The 26,337-nt window shown below is 38.5% G+C and overlaps 1 protein-coding gene across 9 annotated transcripts in view; it reads left to right on the top strand.

Annotated features, from left to right (window-relative positions):
• The window catches only part of CPLANE1 (ciliogenesis and planar polarity effector complex subunit 1), a 133,161-nt gene that overhangs the window by 59,799 nt on the left and 47,025 nt on the right, over positions 1-26,337 (top strand). For 8 of the 9 annotated variants that reach the window (XM_007192192.2, XM_057539758.1, XM_057539764.1 and 5 more), the window contains 12 exons: positions 3,182-3,475; positions 3,655-4,425; positions 5,640-5,806; positions 6,894-7,026; positions 7,890-7,944; positions 11,177-11,281; positions 13,138-13,209; positions 14,920-15,029; positions 15,376-15,571; positions 16,181-16,330; positions 20,430-20,680; positions 25,415-25,502. In XM_007192192.2, coding sequence (XP_007192254.2) covers positions 3,182-3,475; positions 3,655-4,425; positions 5,640-5,806; positions 6,894-7,026; positions 7,890-7,944; positions 11,177-11,281; positions 13,138-13,209; positions 14,920-15,029; positions 15,376-15,571; positions 16,181-16,330; positions 20,430-20,680; positions 25,415-25,502 — 2,392 coding nt within the window. The remainder of the gene's footprint in view (positions 1-3,181; positions 3,476-3,654; positions 4,426-5,639; positions 5,807-6,893; positions 7,027-7,889; positions 7,945-11,176; positions 11,282-13,137; positions 13,210-14,919; positions 15,030-15,375; positions 15,572-16,180; positions 16,331-20,429; positions 20,681-25,414; positions 25,503-26,337) is intronic. The other variant, XM_007192198.2, reaches the window with a different exon arrangement.

Here is a 26,337-nt window from a genome sequence, read left to right as displayed (position 1 = left end):
CCCTGCTCAAAGGTGCCCAAAGTTTATTTTCTAACACAGCCTGTCACATCACATCTATCATCCCCAAACCAAATGTTGGCTTGGTTTGAAATTGTCAGCTGCATTTTAAAGTATTGTTCACTTTGCCTTCCATCATCTTTTTCTCACCTGGTTATCCTTTCCTCTGTCTACCAACAATTTTTAAATATTTCCCTTTTCTATTTTATTCCTTAAATATTAATTTCCCTCAGATCTTATCTTCTCTTCATGTGTTCTACGTTCACTTTCATATCCTTTTTTTTTTAATCGTACAATTTTCTTTTTTATTTATTAATTTAATTTTTGCTGCGTTAGGTCTTCGTTGCTGTGCGTGGGTTTTCTCTAGTTGCAGCGAGCAGGGGCTACTCTTCATTGCAGTGCGTGGGCTTCTCATTGCAGTGGCTTCTCTTGTTGCGGAGCATGGGCTCTAGGCACATGGGCTTCAGTAGCTGTGGCACGTGGGCTCAGTGGTTGTGGCTTGTGGGCTCTAGAGCGCAGGCTCAGTAGTTGTGGCGCATGGGCTTAGTTGCTCTGCGGCATGTGGCATCTTCGTGGACCAGGGCGTGAACCCATGTCCCCTGCACTGACAGGCAGATTCTTAACCACTGTGCCACCCTGGAAGCCCTCATATCCTTTTATGTGATGCAGTATACCATTTTTATATGGATAATTCTGGGCACTAATTTTGTGAGTTTTTCAAATATGTGTACAGATTTTTATAAATACGACTCTTTTGTAATTAACTCATGTACAGCCTCATCCTGTATAGTTTAACACTGAATGCGCCTGTGTGGTGCCTGGGCCCACAGCCAGGCTTGTGTGGCGTTCCCATGACTTCGTGACTGATTGGTGTCTTCCCATGTGGACTGTGGCCTGGCCAGAGACCCTCACACATCCCACTGTGGGGCAGCCAGGACTGTTCCCATTCTCCTGGCATGCCCATACTCCTCCTCATGCCCTGCCCACACCCCTCCTCCAGTAGAGACCTATGCCCTCCGCGACAGCTCCCCATGTGCTGTTGCTGGGATGTTTATACTAAAAAAAAAAAATCTTTGAACTGTGGGTCCTGATGGGAATACTTTTTCAGCATGTCCCACTGTCCCATGGAACTTATTGAAACTGATTTTATTCTTATTCTTCTGAGTGTCTTCTCTCCCTTTTCTATTTACTAGCATGACCTATTTTACCTGCTTAAAGTTTTAGAAGCATTTGTCAAACTTGTTTTTTGGATTACCTAGGGACTTTGCTGGTCACTGCCCTGTATATTTAACAAATTCTCCAGATAATTCTGGAGAAGATTAAGAATCACTGTCTTAGAGAGTCATCTTTACCTTCTTTCACTATGCATATCCAGTGTTTTACTATGCCCTCTTGACTCTTTTGCCCACATTGTATGTCAGTACAGTTACTTGCTATTTCTATAGTGGTAGCCAACCTTAGGTTCTTAGAACTTCATACTTCCATTGTCTCATATATGCATTTCTGAGACATTCTTCCCCAGATATTGTTTTAATACTGTTATTTTCCTGCTTTAAAATCTTCAGTAAATTTCAGGCACAAATTTGTATACTATATGATATCAATCATGTTTTAAAAATACAAAGAATGGAACTTCCCTGGTGGCTCAGTGGTTAGGCATCTGCCTGCCAATGCAGGGGACACGGGTTTGAGCCCTGATCTGAGAAGATCCCGCATGCTGCAGAGCAACTAAGCCCATGCACCACAACTACTGAGCCTGCACTCTAGAGCCCATGAGCCACAACTGCTGAGCCCACGTGCCACAACTACTGAGCCCACGTGCCACAACTACTGAGCCCACGTGCCACAACTACTGAAGCCCATGTGCCTAGAGCCCATGCTCCGCAACAAGAGAAGACACCACAGTGAGAAGCATGCGCACCGCAATGAAGAGTAGTCCTCACTCACCGCAACTAGAGAAAGCCCACAGCAACGAAGACCCAAAGCAGCCATAAATAAATAAATAAATAAATAAATAAATAAATAATAAAAAAATAAAAATACGAAGAATGAAAGGATATACACTAAAAAATGTTAATACTAGTTATCTTTGGGAATAAGATTATGAATCATTTTTATTTTCTTTTTTGTCCTTTTTTTTCTGTAATAAGCATATATTTCTTTTGTAATTGAAGGAAACCTACATTTTTTTTTAAACCCTCAGTGTTTCCTTATTGGCTTGTTTTAAGAAGTGCAGATTCCTCTGTTGGGCTTGAAAGACCCCCATGGACAGCTTTTATCTTCCCTCTTTTCCCACCATACTCTCACAAGTCTAGTGGTTCTCAAAGTGTGGGCCCTGAACCATTAGCATCAGCATCACTTAGATATTAGGAACACAGATTCTCAGGCTGCCATCCCAGACCTACTGGAATCAAACTCTGGGGATGGGGCTCAACAAAGAGTGCTTTTAGAAGTCCTACAGGTGGCTCTGATGCATGCTACGGTTTGGGAACCACTGTACTAACCTCTCTTCTCATTAGCTATAAATTTCCTGCTCCATCTAAGCCAGTGTACATGCCAGTGGTTCCCAAGCTTTTCTGCACATTGAAATCACCTAGTCATCTTAAAAAATACTAATCCTGGCTCACATCCCCCCGGGTACTCTGATTTTATTGGTATAGGGTGTCACCTGGCCATTGGGATTTTTTAAATGCCCTCAAGTGATTCTGTCATTCAAGGTTTTTCAGCCACAGTGCATACCTTTGCCTTTCACTCGGTCAGCCCTTCCACAGGAATTCCTCTCTCTTCACCTGTTGCTAATCTCTGCTTTTTTCTTTCCTGAAAACCTGGTCACAACACACCCATTTTAGGAATTCTTTAATTATCCTCACCCACTCCATCAGACCACTCCTTTATGATCCCAAGGATGTATATGTAAACTGCTTTACAGATAGTCCCAAGTCTCACTAGGAGTTCATATTCCTAGTTGACAGCTCCTTGAGGACAGGAAGCTATGCTTCCTTTCCTTTTTTTTTTTTTTTTTTTTAAATCTTTCCCAGCTCTGCTTTCTATTCAGCATTTATGGGTCCAGCAGATACTAAGGCGGAAGTATGACTATTCTGGAATACTCAGATAATTGTTGTTGCTTCTTTAAGTTCTTTTCATTATATTTTAAGATGTTTCTTTAATTTTTATTTTATCCTAGCTGCAACAGATCAACTTCATGAGCCTAATGCAAATAGTAGGATCATCCTTTGCTAACCTCCCGGATATACATGAACTTCTACAGCAGTCTCAGTCTGTGCATTTGGTGGGAAGCCAAGGATCAAACCCCACAAGAGGGAGTAATGATGTTGAAGACAGCAGTAGAAATCTGAAGGAGAGATTTTTCGTTAAACCACAACCCATGGGAGAGCACGTCAGAGAGCCTGGCAAGAACAGCCCACACTGCCATAAAGAAATTGTACAATCTGATGAAAATAATATTGGAAGTTTACAGGTAATGCATTTTAAAATACCATTAAAGTTGTCCTAGTAGTTCAGTTGTTGGTTATTTGAGTAAATAACTTATTTAGTAGTTATTATATTCCACCTCCTCCAAAACATATTGAACATCATTTAAAAAGTAGGAGTTCGTAATATATTTTAATCTTACATAATATTTTTTTTATCTTCCAGAATGTTCCACATGGGAGTGTTCCTTTTTGTCAGTTAGAAGGCCAAACCCAGAATAGAGGACAAACTCCAGCATCTCAGAGCTTACCAACCACTTCATTGTCTCCAGCTCCTGCTGGAAATACTCACCTCCACCTTTTGTCCACGTCTTCTGCCATTCTGAAGACACCTAAACTTATCCCCACTGCAAAAACTTTCAGACCTGGTGATGGTTTTCCTTTGCTTCACTTTCAGCCCAAGCCTGAATTTAAGCCCCTTTCCTTCCATACAGAAAGAGTTCCTCAAGTTCCCTTCAGTCCTCCGCCACAGCCAAGAGTGGCTTGGGGATTATCTGATTTCTTCCAGCCTCCTTTGCCAAAGAGAGCAATGGACACTACTTCAATGTCCCATTTGAATTTGAGCCAGTATAATACTGAAGTTATAAAAAAAGCAGTTGAGCAGAAGAAATGGGCAGAAACAATAATTACAGAAATCCCTAAGCATGTGAACTTGGATCAGTATGTTGGACAAGAAAACTTGACACCTCAGCAGGACTCTGCAACATTTATAAAACCAGAAAAACTGTTTGATGTTAAGGCAGGGCCCTTTGAGATATCTCCTCAGAGTTCTTTTGGACTTCCATTATTGCACTTGAAACTTAAACCTCCTTCTGTATTTTCCTCTGCCTCAAGAGCATCAGTTACAGTTCCATCAATACCTATTAGAACTGTAGCAGAAGAAAGCAGATACCCAAGACTATCACTACTTCATTCATGTCTATCCCAAGAAAATATGGTAATGATTTTTGCAGAGTGATACAAAAGCACAGTCCTGCCTTTTTCATACCATAAATATACACTCAGTGAAAAGCTCTAACACACTTCTTTTTAAGGAAATAATGCTTCTGTTATTGAAAATAACATACAAAATTTGGTTTAAAATAATAATGGAGTACCTTAAAGGTTTTAGGTCTTCTTCCGTGTATCAGTACCAGAGTTTTCTAGACTTTCAAAAAGATGTTTCTGAGATTCTGCTCAGAGAAGAAATAAGAAGTAGAATAAAATGACCAGTGTTCTTGTTTGTGTGTGTGTGTCTGTCTGTCTGTCTATAGAGAGAGCATTGTTTGGGGTTCCTAGCAATTGTGATATGATTCCCTTCAAATCTACTACAGGTTAAAATTGTGAAATTTAGACCCAGATTTATAAGTAGTTTTACATATTAAAAAATTGTATCTTTTTAAAATACTTTAAACACAAAGATTAAATCTTTATAAACCCACCAAATCGTCTTTAAAGTTGTAACCTTTGATTTATGAAATTAAGATTGTTTAGGTTCTAGTTTTGTAAGTCAGTCTAGTTGAGTAATTGAGTAGTTCATTCTCTGGTACACTTTCAAGATTTGAAAATGGTGCTGGGAAAAGAAATGGTCATCCCTTAGAAAAAGTACTTATCGTGCCTTCCTTTCTTCTGAACGTATTATGAACAAAAAAGAAAGGATTAAAGGAATGGAAAGGTAGACATTTTGGGAAGGTTCTAAAGAAATTTTTTTAATTAGAGAATAGTATAATGAACCCCCAAGTTACCATCACCCAGCATCAGTGGTTATCAACATATTGCTAATCTGTTCCATCCATAATCTCCACCCCTGTGCATCCTTTCTATTCCAAAGAATTTTAAATCAAAGCTAGACATTATATAACTTCATTTATAATTTTTTAAGAAGGAAGATTTTTAATATGAAAAGGACATTAAGAAGATGAGGACTTTTAACATAATTTCTGAAATAAAATGTCCAGTTGAAATTTTCAGGAAATGATTTCTAAAATCATTTGTACTTTAAGATCTGGGTACTCGCCTTACCAGTCCAAATCAGTTTGTTTTCTTTGATATGTTCTATCTCTTGCACATCTTAGTTTAATTTAAACCAATGTTTTTCTCAATTTTTTATTAACATATTGCCTAATTGAGGTTTGTAATTTTAAATGACTATGCTTTGTTTCTTTCTTATAGTACCAAAACCCACAACTTATTCCACTTGAAAACCTTATTGCATTTAAACAAATGCAACAGAAATTAACACATAATTTATTTGAACAAGGCGATCCTGGACACCTCCAGCTTCTACAGGTCAAAATAGAATCATCTGAATTGAGACAAGGAAAGGACAGTAAAAAAAGGCAAGTTTTAAGTGAAATTTTATTTGAGCATATACCTGCAAACATACCTGCAAGTTTATTATTAGTGACAATAATATAGTTATAAGACGGAAGTTATCTGGTTCAACCTCCCAGCCTGACACAATTGCATATTCAGTTTCCTTGTCAAGTGTCATGCATTTGAACACACCTTGTGATGAGAAAAATTCCTATAATGTGAGAAACAATACTATTATTTTTTGCATTTTATTAAGGAATTCTTTCCTGGCATTCATAGGCTAGAGGTTTCTTTTTACATTTTTCTCTAACAGGATGAGCAGTCATCTTTTGCAGCACAAATATTTGATATCATGAAATCTTCCATATACTGTCCAATACACTGAAGTAACGTTTATTGTTATTCATCTTACCATATCCTCCAGACTCTTACAGGAAGCAGTGATGTGAATTGTTTCAGGGCACTAAGAAATGCGCATGTAAAAAGCAAGGCTGTGACTTCTAATGAAGAGCATTTATAATGTTTTACTCATAATGGATGTTCAAAACATGTATTAACTGGTAGATTATTACTTAATCTAGAAAATACTTCAAAAATTTCACATTTATCAGACCCTAAAATCTACTACCAGTGCTCTCTTTCCAGAAATGGTCTTTCCTTCCATCTTTTCCAGGTAAACCCTCTTCAAAGTAAGTTTTCCGCTTAACTTTTTGGGCTCTCCTTCCTCCTTGCTGAGGTGACTGAGTTTGCCTAACTTCTTCAGATAGGTGAATGGAGGTGTCCAGTAGGGTTTCTGGGGCCAGCTTAGAATCTGCAGAAAAGAGAATTTGAAAATTACCTAAAAGGTGTAACTCTAACCTGGGACTCTAGTGACTAACACAGAAAAGTCAGTTCCGTAGTAGAGGAACTAGAAATAACTTTCATGTGTCCCTGACTTCTGCTTATATATGCTTGTATTCTAGCAGAATATCTTTCTAATTTAATTAAATGGCACTGAAAATAATTTATTGACAAAATTGTGATAACTGTCCCACTGCATAGCATGATACAAATGAAAAACTGATGTTACTAAAATAGTAAAAATATATTTTACACTATTGTTTTTAATAGACAAAGACGACGAGCTGAAAAAGAGCTGCAAGAAAAAAGATCAGAGAAACTAAGGAGAAAACCAAGTGTGACTTTCCAACCAGAGGATTTCATCATTAATGATAATGATTCAGAAATAGTTATGAAACCCAAGGTATAGAAAAACTATAATACATTCTTCCCTGGTCTGCATGTACACAGAGTTTGGAATGTCTGTGGTTTATCTAGTCGTCTGATTGCTGGAAGCTTCTGATCGTGACTGGGAGAATCTTAACATCATTAAGCACATAAATCTCTGCTGCATCCCTCTGTGCAACAGTAGACAAACAGTTGTGAATGTGAAAAGCAACTTGTTGGTAAATCAAAAACTGTAGTTTAGAGCATCTGCTTGTGTGACTTATATTTGAAATCACTCCGCCTTTTTTCTATGACATCTTAATGCGTATCATACATTATTTGGGTTTCTCCTATGATAGTTTCACCTAACTCTTTTAGGTGCCTCTAGGATTTCCCAAACATAAGTTTGTTATGCAACCTATATTTTATATCAGATCTTTGCAAACATTCCTTCTCAATTTGGTGACTATTTACCTGTATTTGCAACAAGAGTTTAAATAAACAGAAATAGTTTTGTTTACTTGAATCTTAGCACCCTTTTTTCAGTAAGTCCTCAAGAACACGTCTAGAGGCACTTAGTAAAATGTTGAGTCCATGAACAGTTTGGATATTATTTGTGAGTTAAAGCTAGTCTTGCAGGAGAGAATTGCATATTGTAATTTAGTAACTGCATTAAATTGGTAATCCTCTTTTTTATTGTTAGACTTGTGAATTTTGTAAGCACCTTTGTGGAGTTACTTTGATAGAGTAAATAATTTGATAGAATAAATATTTCTAGAATTATAGGATTTTAAACTATACCTAAAAAATCAACATTTCTCATAGCTATTGAATATTTTTTTTCAAAATAATGACTGTCTTTGAATTAATCATAACTTGATCATTTGGGGATTCATTTAGGAGCAACAAGAACATCATGGTTCCCAGCCTTTGGAAGACTTTGACATTCCTTTTGGTATGTATATGCATGATTAATGTCATGTCTCCATTCAGAGTTAAAATCAGTTTTCTAAAAATATGTAGATACCTATCCACTTCCCAGGGATACTGGGAAAAGCGGAAATGTTTATGTAAGTGTTGTATGTTGTGAGCACTGTTAAAATGTTAGTTATGATATATGAAAAAAAAATGTAGATAAAAATGAGAGCAAATTATTTTCATGTTATCTTTGACAGGATGGTGTGTATGTGTGTATGTATGTGTATGTGTTTGTTTTGATGTGTTATCCGTTAGAGCAGTGGTTGACAAAGTATGGCCCACAGACCAGATCTGGATTACACCTGTTTTTGTGAATCAAGTTTTATTGAAACACAGGCATGCCCATTTATTTACACATTGTCTATGACAGCTTTCACATTGCAGCAGGTTCCATTTGTTGCAAAAGGGACCATATGGTTCACAAAGCCTAAAATATTTATCATCTGGCCCTTTACAGAGTTTACCAACCCCTATAGTAGAGCAATGCAATTAATTAGAATCTCAAATAATATATTGATATATAAGGTCTAAAAGGAAATTATTGGAGAACACGCCTGGAGTCAAATTAATCATAGAAAATACATGTACAATAAAGTAAAGGAATCAGTTCAGAAAAAAGAACTTGTTTATAGATAGTAAATTCTTTTCTTTCTTGAATTGGTCAATTCATTTCTTGCCACTGAAGTACATGTTCCCCAAGCCTTTCTCTTCAGTATTTTTCACACGTATACACACAGACACTCTTGTGCCTCTGCAACCATTCGCTTTCATGACTTCAGCTCTTAAATTTTTTTGGTGACATTCAAATATACACCTTCCGTCCCTCATCTTTCTTTCCTACTTTCCCCTTAAATTCAACATGTTCACGGGAGTTCTTTGGTGGCCTAGTGGTTAGGATTCTGGGCTTTCACTCTGGTGGCCCCGGGTTCAATTCCTAGTCAGGGAACTGAGATCCCACAAGCTGTGTGGCGTGGCCAAAACAAAAACAAAAAAAAAACATGTCCACATTTTAAACTGGCATTTTCCTATTAGTGATATCACCACTCATTTGATTGGACAAGATATTTACCTTGGAAGTCACCCCTGATTTATCCCTCACGTCTGTTACCCCATTCCTTCACTTAATCCTTGACCTGGTGCTCCTTCCCTTTCTCGGTGCCACGACCCAGCATCAGGCCTCTGCATGCTGAACAGTTGTCTCCTCACTGACCTGCTTAGCTTCTGTTTCTCAGCTTCTTAATCCGTCTGGTGTTCTTCTTTTCCATTCACTTGTCTTAAAACCATTTTCTTTTTCATTCTTGATAACATTCTTTCTCGTCACAAAGGTGGTACATATTCACTGGAGAAAATTTAGAAAATACAAGTAGAAAATAAGACCAATATTAAAATCTCCCATAATCCTTCTGTCTAGAGATAACCAGTGTTAATATTCTTCTAGGGTTTATTTTCTGAATATCGCTACTCATATATATCTGTAAATATATGTATGTGTATATATATATAAAAAGAATACCTCCTCTACTTGTTTAATAACTTACTTGTTTTTACATACTATTATTAAGGTATATATCTTCCCATTTTACTAGATATTCTTCTACAATGTCATTTAAAATGACTGCGTAGTACTCCAGTGAGTGTATATTGTGTCATTCCAAACAACAACAATTCTCCAATTCTGTGACATCTACTGGGTGTCCTGTAATTCAATTCCATTCTAACAGTAATAACCTAGAGTTAGCCCAGACCCCAGAGGTTAAGGAATCAGTCCCAAAAGACTCCCTATTTCCTTTAGGCACCAGCTGCAAATGGGGTCCCCCAACACCTGCATTTTTGTCTGGTCCAATATAAATTCAGGGATTCCCATGACACTCCCCCCCCTCACCAGGTTTACTAATGCTCTAGAACAACTCTAGAACTCAGAAAAGCCCTTTATTTGTGATTACAGTTTCATTATAAAGGATACAACTCAGGAACAGCCAAATGGGAGAGATGCATAGGGCAAGGTATGGGGTTTGAGGACACAGAGCTCCCACACCCTTTCTGGGTGCACCAACTCCCAGCACATCCACTTAATCATCAACCTAGAAACCCCCTTAGCCTCGTTGTCCCAGGGTTTTTACTGAAATGTCATTACATAGGCATGATTGATTACATCATTGGCCATTGGTGATTGAACTCCAGCTGTTCTCCCTTCCATGGATGTGGGGGTAAGGCGGGGCTGATAGTTGGTTCCTCTGGTGACCAGCACCCATCCTGAAACTATCTAGGGGCCTGCCAGGAGTCATTAGCCTAAACTCAGATATGATCAAAAGGGGCTCATTATGAATAACAAAACATACTCCTACCACTCAGGAAAATCCAAGGGTGTAAGGAGTTTTGTTCCTGGAACCAAGGACAAAGACCAAATATAAATATTTTTTATTATACTACCAAGTGCCATCATTGATACTCTTTTATTCTACTTAGACTCCCTGGGTACTCTCCCAGGAAAATCCACATCTAAACCCAAACTCCCATAATAGTCTTTGGACTTTGATTCTACTTCCTGCTGAATGTTTCCTCCAGGGTGGAAATTACCTCAGGTACAGCATGTGCCGCCTGAATTCGTTATCCCTTCCCTACCAACTGGTTTGTTCTTCTGTGTTCTCTATCTCCATTTGTGTCACTACCAACTTAACATCAAAACACACATTATTCTGAGTTCTGCTTCCCCTTCCCCCTCTCAACCAGTCAGTAGCCAGTTCTTGCCTATTTTACTATCATCGTCATTCTTAAATTTATCCTCTCTCCTCTGTTCCTCACCATCACTAGGTACTTACTTGACCTGCTGCAGCAGCCTCATCTATCTGATTGCCTTACTTTAATTTTATCCACTCAAATTTATTTTCCACACGCTGGCTGGGGTGGTTTCTCTAGAACATCAGTCTGACCATATCATTTCCCTGCTCAATAACTTCTACTGGATCTTCATCAGCCAGAAGAATAGGTTTCTAGCCTGGGCATACAGAGTCCTTCACAATTTTGGTTTTAATTCTACTGACCTGCCTGTGAGGGTCAACTTAGATACCACTTCACTCAGAAAGTCCATTTTGGTAACACCTTGACACTGAATTCCTCACCTCCCTTGAGTTAGGTACTCTGCTTCTGGGCTCCTGGTAATATGTTGGCTTCTCAATGATTGCTTCCAATGTTTTGTTGTTATATTTAAGAAAAGCTCCAGGATGATGTTAATACTTCAGCTGGATTGCATTTCATGGCCTCTGTAAAAAAGAAAGCTAAAGAATGTCAGGATGCAAGTACAAATACTGACCCAGGTAAAATGCTATTTCACTTTAATTTTTAAAATTCATCATATTTTGCAATATTTAATATATATCAACTTTTTTTTCAAAACAGTGATTTAAAGGGAATTTAAAATTATGTGATAGGGACTTCCTTGGTGGTCCAGTGGTTAAGACTCCACGCTACCAATGCAGGGGGCCCGGGTTCGATCCCTGGTCATGGAACTAGATCCCGAATGCCTCAACTAAAAGATCCTGCATGCCACAACTAAAGATCCCTCATTCCACAACTAAAGGTCCTGCACATGGCAATGAAGATTCCGCATGCTGCAACTAAGACCCAGCACAGCCAAATAAATAAATAAATATTTAAGTAAAAAATAAATAGATAAAATTATGTGATATTAGTTACTCATCCCAGCTTCTTGTCCCCAGCCCTGGTATATACTTTACAAATTTTAAACTAAAATTAAATTTGAAATTGAATTTATGATAACTTTATTAAAACGTAATAGGTATTTGTTTAAAAATGCCATGGACTACATCCTAAATCAGTAGAAATAATATATATATATATATATATATATATTTTTTTTAATTTTTAATTTTTTGGCTGCGCCATGCAGCATGTAGGATCTTAGTTCCCTGACCAAGGATTGAACCACACCCCCTGCACTGGAAGAGCAGAGTCTTAACCACTGGACCGCCAGGGGAGTCCTGGTAGAAATAATATTTTGAATTTGGGTTCTCTGTGCCATAATTGACTTTACTAGAATTTCATGCCTAAGATTGAGAGGCCTGAAGCTGTGGCTGCTGAAGTTGAGTTAGGAAGAGAAGGACTAGATTGGGTTTAGTGTGGGAAGAATATACGTAACTGTGTCCAAAAATAGAGGAAATAAGTGTTGGAGGAGCTATTATTTGGAATTTTGCCTGACAGACTTCTTCATTAATGTAATGAATGAATGTATTAGGTGGTTTCCAGTATTTTTCTCCTATAAATGATGCTTCAGTGAGTAACTTCTTCCATAGAGCCTTTTTTGTTGTCGTTGTTCATCACTATGATTTAGCTAACTCTTTTATCCTTTACCAATCCAATAGATTTTTTTTTTTTTTTTTTTTTTTTTTAATTTTATAGCTACTTTATTTATTTATTTATTTTATTTTTGGCTGTGTTGGGTCTTCAGTTCGTGCGAGGGCTTTCTCTGGTTACGGCAAGTGGGGGCCACTCTTCATCGCGGTGCGGGGACCGCTCTTCATCGCGGTGCGCGGGCCTTTCACTATCGCGGCCCCTCCCGTTGCAGGGCACAGGCTCCAGACGCGCAGGCTCAGTAGCTGTGGCTCACGGGCCCAGCTGCTCCGTGGCATGTGGGATCTTCCCAGACCAGGGCTCGAACCCGTGTCCCCTGCATTAGCAGGCAGATTCTCAACCACTGCGCCACCAGGGAAGCCCTCCAATAGATTTTTTAAAAAGGCCTCTGTTATTTTAATTTTTATTTCTTTCTGAATGAGTTTAGGCATGTAGAAGTTTTTTTTTTAATAAGATTTTTTTTGATGCAAATGGTGAGTGCGCATTTGAGAAACATTCTTAAATGTATCTCTGAGAAAGCCTTGGAGGTACTTGACTGCTCTGTAGTCTTCTAAAGTCAGCAGCCTATTTGTTAGAAGTTTGCTATTCATTCAGGTGATCAGGCCCAGGATATAAATAGTAATAAAATCTAAAATTATCATATTAATTAAAAAATTAAATTCTTAAGCTGTCAGTCTACTTTTCTACCACGTTTTATACACAAGATATAAAAATCTGCACTTGTATATTTAATTTTTTCCGTGCTTGTGAAATCCTTTTTCTGTTTTCTCTTTTTGTCCCAAATCTTCTAATTGACTACAAGGTAAAGATGCTGCTTCTCAAGAAGTTGTTTCTGAATGTCATAAAAATCAGCAAATCATTTCTTCCTCATCAGGTGTGATTTCTTTCTTTTTTTTTCTGAGAACACCATGACTAGTTAAAGGTTATGTCTGCATGACGGCTGAAACAGGAGTTACCAACCCCCATAAAAAAAGCAGTTAAACCAATCAAAGATAGAATGATAATTTAAGTATTTTCACTTTCCTTTTTTCTAGTTTTTTTAAAAATTTATTTATTTTATTCATTTATTTTTGTTTGCATTGGGTCTTCGTTGCTGCACGCAGGCTTTCTCTAGTTGCGGTGAGCAGGGGCTCCTCTTCGTTGCAGTGCGTGGGGTTCTCATTGCGGTGGCTTCTCTCGTTGCAGAGCACGGGCTCTAGGCACGCGGGCTTCAGTTGTTATAGCACGTGGGTTCAGTAGTTGTGGCTCGTGGGCTCTAGAGCACAGGCTCAGCAGTTGTGGCGCATGGGCTTAGTTGCTCCACGGCATGTGGGATCTTCCTGGACCAGGGCTCGAACCTGTGTCCCCTGCTTTGGCAGGTGGATTCTTAACCACCATGCCACCAGGGAAACCCTTTTTTTTTCCTAGTTTTTTAGTTGTCATGTTGTTTAAATTCAAGCCTTGGTGCCAAGTTTCCAGTACTCAGTATTGCAACGAGTTATATTTTGCTTGTGAAATTTGAAAGTAATGTTCTATTAAAAATACAATGCTAGGAAATAAGAGTTGTAGGACAAAAGGCACAGAGTTAGACTGCTGACTTACTGTGACAGGCTTCTATATTGTTTTAAATAAGAAGCTAATGACTTTTGTAAAATTAAGATATTAAACATTTTAAGTGGTAAAATTTAGCTATGGTCTTTATATATACTAAAAACACTGAATCGTACATTTTTAAAGGAGGTGAATTACATCTCAATAAAGCTGGTTAAACAAACGAACAAACAACAAGAAACAGTGTTGAAAGTAAAAAAAATAAATTAGTTATGATTAATTTCCTAAAGCCTGGTTTTATTGAAATTTTAAACAAGCAAAAATGACTTAATATATCTGAAATTGAAAAATGAAATTATAGCATTTTCTTGGTATGACTTAGATATTTCATTATTCTTGTGAGTCATTCATATGAGAAAAGCAATAGTCAATATGCATTCAATTCTGAATTATTCCAGAGTAATTTGCCCTTAGAATAGAATACAATTTGCTTTAGTTTATTTATACCTATGAAACTTCTGCTTAGATTTTCAGCAGATATCCTCTTGTTTTTTTTTTTTTTTGGTTGCATTGGGTCTTTGTTGCTGCACGCGGGCTTTCTCTAGTTGCAGCGAGCAGGGGCTACTTTTTGTTGTGGTGTGCAGGCTTCTCACTGTGGTGGCTTCTCTTGTTGCAGAGCACGGGCTCTAGAGCATGCGGGTTTCAGTAGTTGCAGCGCGTGGGCTCAGTAGTTGCGGCACGCAGGCTCTAGGGTGCGCGGGCTTCAATAGTTGTGGTACGCATGCTCAGTCGTTGTGGCTCGCAGACTCTAGAGCACAAGCTCAGTAGTTGTGGCGCACAGGCTTAGTTGCTCCGCAGCATGTGGGATCTTCCCGGACCAGGGATTGAACCCATGTCCCCTGCATTGGCAGGTGGATTCTTAACCACTGCACCACCAGTGAAGTCCCTTCAACAAATGTCTTTAATGTTGTTTGTTGCTAACTTTTTCTTACCAAGTTAATGACATAGAGCTATATACAGATTTTTTTACTATCCTGATTTTTCTTATTTTTAGAACATGAATCTTTGAATGTTCCTCAACTCTTGGCACCAGATGTATATCTAAATCTCAGACTTTCCACTGAAATATCAGAGAAACCTCTGTCACCTTCAGCAAGTGAAACGGTACTAAATTTGGAAGTTTTAATAAGAAGTTTTAATAATACCTTTGTGCTAAATTTTATTATGGTCATCTGCATTATTCAGTTGTATAGGTGAAATGAGGCCAAAAATCTCATCTACGTAGATTTGTTGGAAAGGTCAAAAATTAGTTTACAATTTAAATATTGTGCCCCCAAATACTGTAAACTAAGACCATAACACATACTTCCTGCAATTTTCCCTAAGTTAGGCTTATATAAGCTCTTCTTGCCTTGAGAATTAAACCTTTTTGGGGCAGGGGTAGGGTAGAGTGGCTGTACTATAAGTAAAAAGAATGTAACCCTCTTTGATTTTGTGTGTTTTGGTTCAGATTGGACACACTTACATAAATGTGATTGACATTGAAGCTGATGATCTACACAAATTACCTGTTAGAGAAGAGCCTTCAGATGATAATATTATCAAACAGCAAAGCGATCGTCTAGAAGTCCCATCTTCTGCAGAATTACATTACATGGCAGCTTCAGTTACTAATGCTGTTCCCCTGCACAATTTTAAGAGTCAAGGTAATAATTTTTTCTACTTTTAAAATAAATTTAAAACATTTTGAAAAATTCTTTAATATAGCATTGTTACCCCTACTTATGTCTCTTAGCTCTCTTCCTCCAAATCCACTGTAATTTTATTTTATTTATTTTTTTAATAAATATATTTATTTATTTATTTAATTTATATTTGGCTGCGTTGGGTCTTTGTTGCTACACACGGGCCTCCTCTAGTTGCGGCGAGCGGGGGCGACTCTTCGTTGCAGTGTGCAGGCCTCTCACTGCAGTGGCCTCTCTTGTTGCGGAGCACGGGTTCCAGGCACATGGGCCTCAGCAGTTGTGGCACGCGGGCTCAGTAGTCTTGGCTTGAGGGCTCTAGAGCACAGGCTAAGTAGCTGTGGCACATGGGCTCAGTTGCTCCGTGGCATGTGGGAACTTCCTGGACCAGGGCTCGAGCCCATGTCCCCTGCATTGGCAGGTGGATTCTCAACCACTGTGCCACCAGGGAAGTCCAAATTCACTGTAATTTTAGATGTTTATATTCACATTTAGAAATGTTCTATTAATCTTTTAAATACCTTGTTTATAAGTTTAGAATCAATCTTTTTATGCCTTTCGTATTCTTGATAGAATCTGGCAATTCCACTATGGATTTATTTTTTAAACCTGCAAAAGTGTCTCCAACCTGTCTGGATGGAGGAAGCTGGAGAGCAGGCATTCCAGAAGTGAAGGAGCCTTGCATCACCTCACCTCCACCATCAGACATACAGCAGGACAAAGGTGAATGCCCTAGATTTATAGCATAACTTTCCCCTTTCTCTGAATTACCATTATATTAGAAATAAGCACTAAAACTTGATCATTGCAGAGGAAACCAGAAAAAGGGTTTTTCCCTTGCTAAGGAGAGTAGGGGCAGATAGGTAAATGAGATAGAGTCATGGTTCCAAGCCTGGGACCCAGGGATATTGTGCAAGGAGACTACAGATCTATTTGTGCATATGTCTTTTCTCAATTAATGAGGCTAAAAATAAATATCCTGTGGAATTTCATGAGTGTTTTGGTGTTAAAAAGGAATTCTCATATTTTAGAAGGTGGGAAGTTCTAGAATAGCACATAGAAAATACACAGGCTTGGTAGCCAATAGTACTTTATTAGTAAAATATTCAGTTTTATAGTCATAAATAAGGTTGCATTATTGTTAAATATTTGAAAGATTTAGAAGAATGTTTCTCCAAAACCTAAACTTATTACATGTTGCGAATCATTAGATTAATCTAGTATGTAATCAGACTTCCTGCAGCAGAGACCTAATGTCTCTTCTGGCTTCCACAACTGTTGGGAGGAATGGACCTAGCCTTGTGGTCATCAGCTGCTTGGGTGCAAAGTCCAGCACTGCCTTTTCATTGTGCATCAACAGCAGACACTCAGGAGATGTGAGGAGCAAGAAAGGGATGGGTAGCAGGGAAACTTCACCTTAGGATGTGTTAGAGCATGTGTATTACAGCTGTATACACAATAAGTGCCAGCATTTCAGATTTTGGAGCCTTTGCCCTCTCTCTCCCCTGCCATGGGACTGCTAGGTGCATGGGTAGTGGAGGGAGGATGTATGAAGCTGACAGTCTTTCAGACTGGGGAAGTGTGTGGGGAAATGAAAAGACCTTGGCTTTTATCAGTAGATTCAAATAGAACAGACCTGGCTTTCAGTCTCAGCCCTGTTATTTAATAGCTTGGAGACTTTTTGCAGGTAATTAACTTTATCTGATCCTCACTTGTGTCTCTGTAAGATACAACCTCATAGGGTTGTCATTAGGGTTGCATCTAGCCAAATGCCTGTGACTACTTAGGTATCCTGTTAGTTTCCCTTCATTTTCACACCAACATGACTTTTGAAATTCTGACAAAGTAGAACGAGACTGATCTCCCGGTGACCTCAGAATATCTTAGGACAGCATTTTAAATGACTATAAGCTACAGGTTAATTTCCTCCATCCGTGAGATCAAGTCTATATTCAACCTTTTGGAAGATCCTTCTCTGGGGAGATTGGTCATGAAAATATGTCAGTGGACCCTTCTACTATTACTAAAGAGACCTTAAAAATGCCAATTTAAAAGGAAGGGTTTTATATTTTGAAATTAAATTCCATCATGGTATATACATAGTATACTTTAAAGACTCAGAATATAGTCACAGTAGAGTTGAGTGGGATTTGTATTATAAGAAAAGGCTGGGAGAAGGGAGAGACAGGGTTCTTAGGTATTTAAAACAAAAGCAAAAGCCAAACAAACAATACATTTCTGTGTTAGTGAGACCTCACCATTTTGAATGACAGTAGCTTACTATTTTAGAAACCATCTCAAATAGGAATACTATCAGTAACAGCAAGCAGAGCTTTGCTAGGCAGAGGGAGAGCATTTCAGGGTCAGTGGAACTCAATATTTAAAATCACCTCCTAGGTGATTTTTTTTCAGTTAGTCAGTGAGAGTGGAACAGTTTCTCCACAGGAAGGGAAACTAGTTTCATTAGGTATGTAGGCCATTCCAGATTTTGAGCACATCCATCTCTTTTTGCTGTATTTTCTACTTGAAGTTTGCACACCAGATTCTTTCCTGCATGAATAAGGGAGATACTGCAGGTTGCCAAGAAACAAGAAGGGTAGGTGGCAAAGTACTGTGAGAGTCAAGCTAAAAAAAGGGTAGGGCCAAAACAGGTAGGGAAAGATTATGTGACTGCCATTGCCAACACTGGAATTTACCTTTATCTTCTCATGGGAAGCTTCTCCTTAGACTGGGACTGAAATATAATCACTACTTAACATTTGTTTAGTAATTCACAGTTTTCAGAGTATTTTGTTGGATAATTTGATCTTCACAAAACCTCTATGAATTAGGACAGGCATCATAATCCTCACTTGACCAACTCTTCATTCACTCAACACTAAGTTAGGGACAGTATATTGGGACTAAAGAAGAGAGTAATACCAGGTTCTGTGTCCTTGGGCTCGCATATGGTGGGAAGGAAGGCAAGGAAGTAAAGAGATGATTATGATACAGCATGGTAAGTGCAGTTATGGTGATAAGGATGAGATTGCTGGGAAATATAGCATCTAATCCATCTCTGGGGAGGATTGGGGCTATTTAGGGGAGAGCCACCTAAATGGAATCTTGAAAGTAGGATCTAGCGAGGGAAAGGTGCTTACAGATGGAGAGAATAGATTGTGCAATGACTCAGAGGTTTGATGGAGCTTGCTGAGTTTGAGAAAATTAAAGTTCAGTGTGCTTGGAATTTTTGTTTTTTAAAGAAATAGCAAGAGATGAGCTGGATAAGTAGGCCAAGGAAAGACAATGCCATTGTCTCTCATACTGAGACATTTGAACTTTTAAGGTGAAGGCATTAGAGAAATGCTGAAGGATTTCAGGTGGAAAAGGAAAAATACCAGATTTGTGTTTTAAAAGACCTCTCTAGGGCCTGTGTGGAAGTTGGGCTAGAGAGAAGTGAAATAAGTTAGAGATAAGGATACTGTTTGGGGTCCATTGGTTGTGAAAGCTTCAGCTAAGCACTGGTAGTAGGAATGAGGAGATGATTGGTACGTGGATCATCGATATTCGGTGTCACGTTGGAACTGAAGGAAGGAAGAACCTCGAATGTGTCTCAGGCCTCTGGCTTGGGAAGCTAGGTGAATGATAGTGCTACTCCCTGAGCTGGGGAATCAGGAGGAAGGAGCAAGGTGAAAGGGCTGAAGCGATGAGTTTGGTTTTTTTTTTTTTTTTTTTTTAAAGGATTTTCTTTTTTATTTATTTATTTATTTATTTATTTATTTTTGGCTGTGTTGGGTCTTCGGTTCGTGCGAGGGCTTTCTCCAGTTGCGGCAAGCGGGGGCCACTCTTCATCGCGGTGCGGGGACCGCTCTTCATCGCGGTGCGCGGGCCTTTCTCTATCGCGGCCCCTCCCGTTGCGGGGCACAGGCTCCAGACGCGCAGGCTCAGCAATTGTGGCTCACGGGCCCAGCTGCTCCGTGGCATGTGGGATCTTCCCAGACCAGGGCTCGAACCCGTGTCCCCTGCATTAGCAGGCAGATTCTCAACCACTGCGCCACCAGGGAAGCCCCCGATGAGTTTGGTTTTATATGCTTTTGGGACAGCCTAACTGAGATGACCAGGATACAGATGGATTTAAGGGCTGGAGCTCAGAAAGAGTGCCATTTGGATGTGAGAGTCAGCAGTGCATCTGAGACCTCACCCAGAGAGGGTGGGTGGAGTGAGGAGAGACGTGAGCTGAGACTGGCGCCCTGGAAATACTGAAGGGTAAAAGGAGTGGGTGACAGAAGGGAAGACCAAGACGACGACTGAGAAGGGAGAGCGAGATAGGGAGGAGAAGACCCAGAAGCCAAAAGTGTTTCAAATTTGGGACAAGAATCAGTTGGGCTTAAGAGTAGAGTTAGTCATTGGCTTTGATAAGGGTCTTGGGAGGTTTAATGTTTGCCTACGAGCCCACGTAAAAGCAGTAATGGCCAACGTTGGACCTAGGTTTTACTGTGTGACATTGTTGGTTTTCAAGTAGAGTTTTAAAAAGTCATAAAAATAGTAAGGTTGCTTTTTGATGAAGTGTATTTTTGTAGCAGAAGATAAAAGTAACATTCAAATTGCATTGTATATGGAACTTTGTGGTAATGGTAACACTGTAATGTATTCTTATCTCACAACAAAGACAAATCTCAGAAGTCAAGAAGCTGAAATGGTATTTCTAAGTATATTAAGTTAAAACTGATTTGGAAGGGAATGTTATGTTGACTTAAAATGAGGTCTTCAAAAAATTAGATCATCAGCATCTACTTCTGTTTTAATTGTAGTCAATTCTGATATTACCTTTATTAATATTTAGATACGCCAAAGCCAGATCTTCGATTCAAGGAGTCAAGCTCAAAGTCAGATGCCGCAGATTATCTGCTGTGGGAACTACTACAGGATGTCTCTGCCACTCGTCCTGCGCCAAGCTCTGCAGCTCGCCGGCTAGAGCATCTCACCTCAAAGCTTCAGAGAATTGATGAACAGCTGTTAGCAATACAGAACATTGCTGAAAACATAGAGCAGAATTACCCAAGACACATAATGCTAGACCGACATTGTGTTAAGGTAGGCTGTCTTTATTTTAGTTTTTTGTTTGTTACCTACTTATTAAATTTGTAGTGTGATATAATTTTAGACTCTTGATTTTTCAAAATAATGGGAAATTTGGTTTCTTTAAGCTAGGGTTTCTCAACCTCAGCATTGTTGACATTTGGGCCAGATATTTCTTTGTTGTGGGAGTTTGTCCCATGCATTGTAAGATAATTAGTAGCATCCCTGGTTTTGACCCACTAGCTGTCAGTAGCATTCCCCTCAGCTATAATAATCAAAAATGTCTCCAGGCATTGCCAAATGTCCCCTGGGGGACAAAATCACTCCCAGTTGAGAACCATTTAAACGTTAAGCTTTTAAGAAGTGAACTCTTGCTTCCTACCAGGAAAATAAATATATGAATTACAAAACCAGACTGTGGTTTTAGATAAACGCTGCTCATAATTGAGTATCATTTTCTTTAGCAAGATTTTTATAACTTTACAAACATTGTTATCCTTATATTTTGAATTCTGTTTCTTTCAGATATGTTATACAATGGGATTACTAGTGCTTAGAAGTTTTCTGTATCTTTGAAAAGTATTCATAATAAAGAGATTAATGTTTATGTATATTGGTATATCATAGTAGACCAATAGAAAGGAAGTCTCAAACGTTAATTACTTACTTTGCACAAACATCCCATCTTTTTTTTTTAGGAAACAAAATTTATATAAAATAAAGGTTAACAAACAAATTGGAAAAACATTTTGAATGTGTTAAAGCCTTATATTGAGAAATGCAAATTGGTTTGCAGGAAAAGAATTCCATCAATGACATGTCTAACAAATATTCCAGGTTGCTAAGATGTTGATATTTTAAAAGATAAATTTATTAGGTTTATAGCATTTCTTTAATCCAAACATTTAACAATTATTAAAAGGTTAAGGTTAAACATATGTGAAACTACACTGAAAAAAATATATGAAGTAGGACTACTGGGTTTTTTAAAATTTTTATTGGAGTGTAGTTGATTTGCAATGTTGTGTTAGTTTCAGGACTACTATTAAGTAATGACATTATGGTGTTTCGTTGGTTGTTTTCCTTTTTGTTTTTAATCCAGGTTTAGATCTGTTACATCCAAATTAATGTTGAGTGTCAGAGTTGTCCTTGGAAGTCCATATTCCAAGGAATCACTTTCAAAATCCCTTATCTTCTAGTTTATTAAGCGTATCTAAAGCCAGTTATGTTACTTACACCTGAATCTAGTCTTGTTCCTGGCTTGTTCACTCTCTCCAGAGCCCATGAATCATTCGTTCCTTTAACAAACATTTTTTGACCTTCTACCACATGCTAGGCCCTGTGCTAAGTTCTGGGAATAGGAAAGTAAATAAGGCATAGTCCCTACTCTCAAGGAGCTTAGAATCTAATAAAAGAAGATTGATGTATGCACCAAAAATACATGTGAACAGGATGCTGTAAGGACACACAGGTACATATGGCCTGTTGTGACTGTATAGGTAAGTGAAGCTGTGGCACCAGAGAAGGCTTCGTAGAGGTGATTCTTGAACTGACAATGAATTGATATTCATCAGTTCGATGAGCAAGGGCTGATGAAAACATCGTGAGCAAAAGCAGAATGGCATAGAGTATTTGGGGAACTATATCAATGTTAGCGGAAGGTAGCAGTTGATGGGACTGGGCTTTAAGATGCCTGGCAGGAGAGGTAGGTAGGGCAGATAGGGAAGGATGGAAAGTGTTGTTTGCCGTGCCAAGAGAGTAGGATTTTATTCTATAAGTAGGCAATAGGGAACCACTGAGGAATTTTAAGCACTGAAATGATATGATCAGACACTCTGGCAGCCATGTGGTGAATAGAATGGAGAGGTAAAGACGAGGAACAGGGAGATTGGTTGGGTCACAGTAGTTCTAGGCTAGCTGTTTGTTAGAATCAACTTGGGAACTTGTCAGAAGTGCAAACTCATGGGCCCCATACCTATGAAATTCTGATTTTAGGTAGGTCTGGGTTAGAGCCCAGGAATCTGTATTATTAACAAGTTTCATAAATGATTCTTAATCAGTTAGCTCTATATCAGGTCTGTTGATTGGTGTTTGGGATCTGGTGTATAGTACCAAGCCAAGAAATAATAATAACCTGAAGTTTGGCCCTGGGGATGGAGGGAGGATGTAGCAGGATTCAGAGGTTGAGTGGCTGTGGGAAGGTGAATAATGCAGAGATTCACAGTAGAGTCCAGATTTCCAGCCTGGGTGAATGTTGGAGTCATTTTCTAAACTAGGGTAGAGGAAATGTATGCCTTTTGGGAGGAGTAAGACAGAGATTTCAGTGAGGGCCATGTGAAATTTGAGGTGCTGTGAGATTAGTAGGCATTTGGATATCTATTGATACTTCTGGAGCTCAGGAGCTAGATCTGGGGTGATGATACAGATTTTAGAGTCATCAGTTAGGAGAAAGTTCAAATTATAATAGTGAGGGCACTCACCCAGAGAGAGCATATTGAGTAAGGAAAAAGTGGGTTAAGATCAGAATTCTGTGGGTGCACTAACTTTTAAGGATGGGGATTCACCAACAAAGCTCTTGAGAAGGAACAATCTGAGGGAGGGAAGAGGCTCAGGAGAAAGCAAGCCAGAGGAGGAATTTCAAGAAGAATTTCCACAGATCTGGGTCATTAGATAAAAGGACAGCTGTGCATGTCAAGATCACTTGGGATGCTTTTTCAAAATAAACATGCCAGCCCTTTTGAAAGGGGTGGGGCGGAGAGAGAGGAAGGGGAGTGACTTTGCAAGGAGGAGGGCGTAGGTCACACACTTGTATTTTTTGAAAGTTCCCGCAAATTCTGAGACAGGTCCCCTCTCAGCCCAAGCCTTTCCAAACTGGCAGGTAGGAATTATGTCTTTTGCTTGGTGCATGGCAGGCAATTGATAACTTTATTTAATGGCTGTCTTTGTGCTCTCATTTTTAGATTCTGACAGAAATAAAATCATGTTCATATAATAAAGACTTACTAATGGAACAGTTATTAGTAATTGTAGCACAAGCTTGGGAGACAGTTTCAAAAGAAGACTTCTAAAAATGGTTGATCAAACTCTATTCTTCCGAGGTGACTACTTTGAAGGAAATAGAATTGATTTAAATGAAAGGTTTGGCATATTGGCTTAAAATGTTCTCACCCTATTATAATGCACACATAAATACAAAGATTTTGACTTGCCCATTTTAGTTTAAGAAAACAGCTTGTAGGTCTGGAAGAGGCTGAGGGACACTGTGGACACACCGACTACGTGCCTTAAAGATATGGGTTCAAGCCCATGTTCTGGATTTGCAAGTCGCTGAATTTCTCTGGGCCTTATTCCCTCATCTTTAAAATGAAAGGTTTTGTTTTCTTCAGATAAATACCCGAAAGTGGAATTGCTGGATTGTATGGTAGATCTATTTTAATTTTTTTTGAAGAACCTCCATACTGTTTTCCATAGTGGCTGCACTAATTTACATTCCCACCAGCAGTGCACAAGGGTTCCCTTTTCTCCACAGCCTTGTCAATACTTGTCTGTTTGATAATAGCCATTCTGTCTGGCATGAGGTGGTATCTCATTGTGGTTTTGGTTTGCATTTCCTTGATGATTAGTGATGTTGAGCATCTTTTCATGTGCCTGTTGGCCATCTGTATGTTGTCTTTGGAAAAATGTCTGTTCATGTCCTCTGCCCATTTTTAAATTGGATTGTTTGTTTTTTTGATATTGAGTTGTATGAGTTCTTTAAATATTTTAGATATTAATCCCTTATTGGAGATAGTATTTGTAAATATTTTCTCCCAGTCTGTAGGTTGCCTTTCCGTTTTGTTGTTGGTTTCCTTCGCTGTGCAAAAGCTTTTTAGTTTGATGTAGTCTCTGTTTATTTTTGCTTTCTTGCACTTGCCTGGGGAGACAGATCCAAAAATATATCGCTAAGACCAATGTCAAAGAGCATACTGCCTGTTTTCTTCTAGGAGTTTTATGGTTTCAGGTCTTACATTTAAGTCTTTAATCCAGTTTGAGTTTATTTTTGTATATGGTCTATGAAAATGGTTTCATTCTTTTAAATGTAGCTGTCCAGTTTTCCCAACATCATTTGTTGAAGAGACTGTCTAAAACACAAAACAAATAAACATATAAAACAGAAACAGACTCATAGATGCAGAGAACAAACCAGTGGTTGCCAGAGGGGAGGTGGATGGGAGATGGGCGGAATAGGTAAAGGGGATTAAGAGGAACAAACTACCATTTATTTTAAAAAAAATAAGTCATGGTGATGTAATGTACAGCACAGGGAAAATAGTCAATAATATTGTATAACTTTGTATGGTGTGTAGTGTATAAAAATATTGAATTACTATGTTATGCACCTGAAACTAATATAACATTGTAAGTCAACTATACTTCAATAAAAAATAAATAAATAAAATAAAGGTGAACTATGTAAAAAAAAGAAAAGTTTTGTCTAGATGGTAGTTATCATTCCTCCCCATTCTAAAATTTATGATGCAATTTTCCTGAACCTCTTAAAAGGTTAAATCGGTTAAGATACAAAATAAGTAAAAATTTACTCCTCTTCATCAGTTCTCACCATTTAGCTCATATTGGATTTAATCCTATTCTTTCATTTGTTGCATTAATACAAATGTGTAAAACCTACATAAAATTGTTTATGATGCTTTGAAATTATCAAACCATAACATTTATAACAGTTATTTTGTTGTGTATGTTTTTCTACAGGTTGAACCTGTAGATGACATTGAGCTGTCTTCTGGCCCCGAATCTGAGAAAACATTGCCTTCAGAAACCATTCACATTCCTGAAGAAGGTTTGTGAGGGGTCGGGGGTGGGACTGAAGCCTTTCTTTGAAAGAATAAGTATTTCTTTTTGGTGTGCCAGAACTGGGAATAGTTTTCTTCTGGGAGCTGAAGCCATCCATCCCCTCATTTTTAGATGAGGATGATTGTTGTGATGATGTGATTGGCTCCCACCTCAGGCCAGCTTTTTCCGAGAAGCCCGACACTGTACCCTCCCCTGGCGTTTGTGCCAGAGGTGGACACTGTGGGCTGGATCTTAGTTTCTGTCACTCCACATGAGGGGCCACACACTGCTGAGGGTCACACAGAGCTTTGTGCTGAGCTGCTTGTTTGTCTGTGGTCATCAGCTGAGCTAGAATTAGAGGTTCAGGTTAAACGACGCGGCGATGGTGAAGTATTAAGTTTTTTTCATTTCTTGTTGAATGAATGGAATTAGGGTAGTTATTTAAATAAATTTCTACTGTAACTATAGTTGTTTATATCTACATTCTCTCATTGAGTCTTGTCAGCCATTTAATGCATTTTGCCAAAAAACAGGTTTTAGTTCATTGAGTCTCTCTATTGTTTCTTAATTTTCTTTTTCATAAATTTCTACTCTTAGCTTTATTATTCTTTCTGCTTTTGGGGCCTTACCTTGTTGGATTTTTCCTAACTTCATTCTTTCTTTTTTTATTTTTTCTAATAAATGCATTTGAGGCTGAACATGTTTCTGAAAGGACCCAGATAAGAGTATTGATATGTTATGTCTTTTGGTGGTGTTCAGATTGAAATAGTTAGCAGTTTATATTAAGATTTCTCCTTTAGCTCATAAAAGGAGTTTTCAGCTTCCAAATATTATGGGGCTTG

Source organism: Balaenoptera acutorostrata, chromosome 2 (genome assembly GCF_949987535.1).
Source record: "Balaenoptera acutorostrata chromosome 2, mBalAcu1.1, whole genome shotgun sequence".
NCBI lineage: Eukaryota > Metazoa > Chordata > Mammalia > Artiodactyla > Balaenopteridae > Balaenoptera > Balaenoptera acutorostrata.
This window is presented reverse-complemented; position numbering and strand designations above follow the sequence as displayed.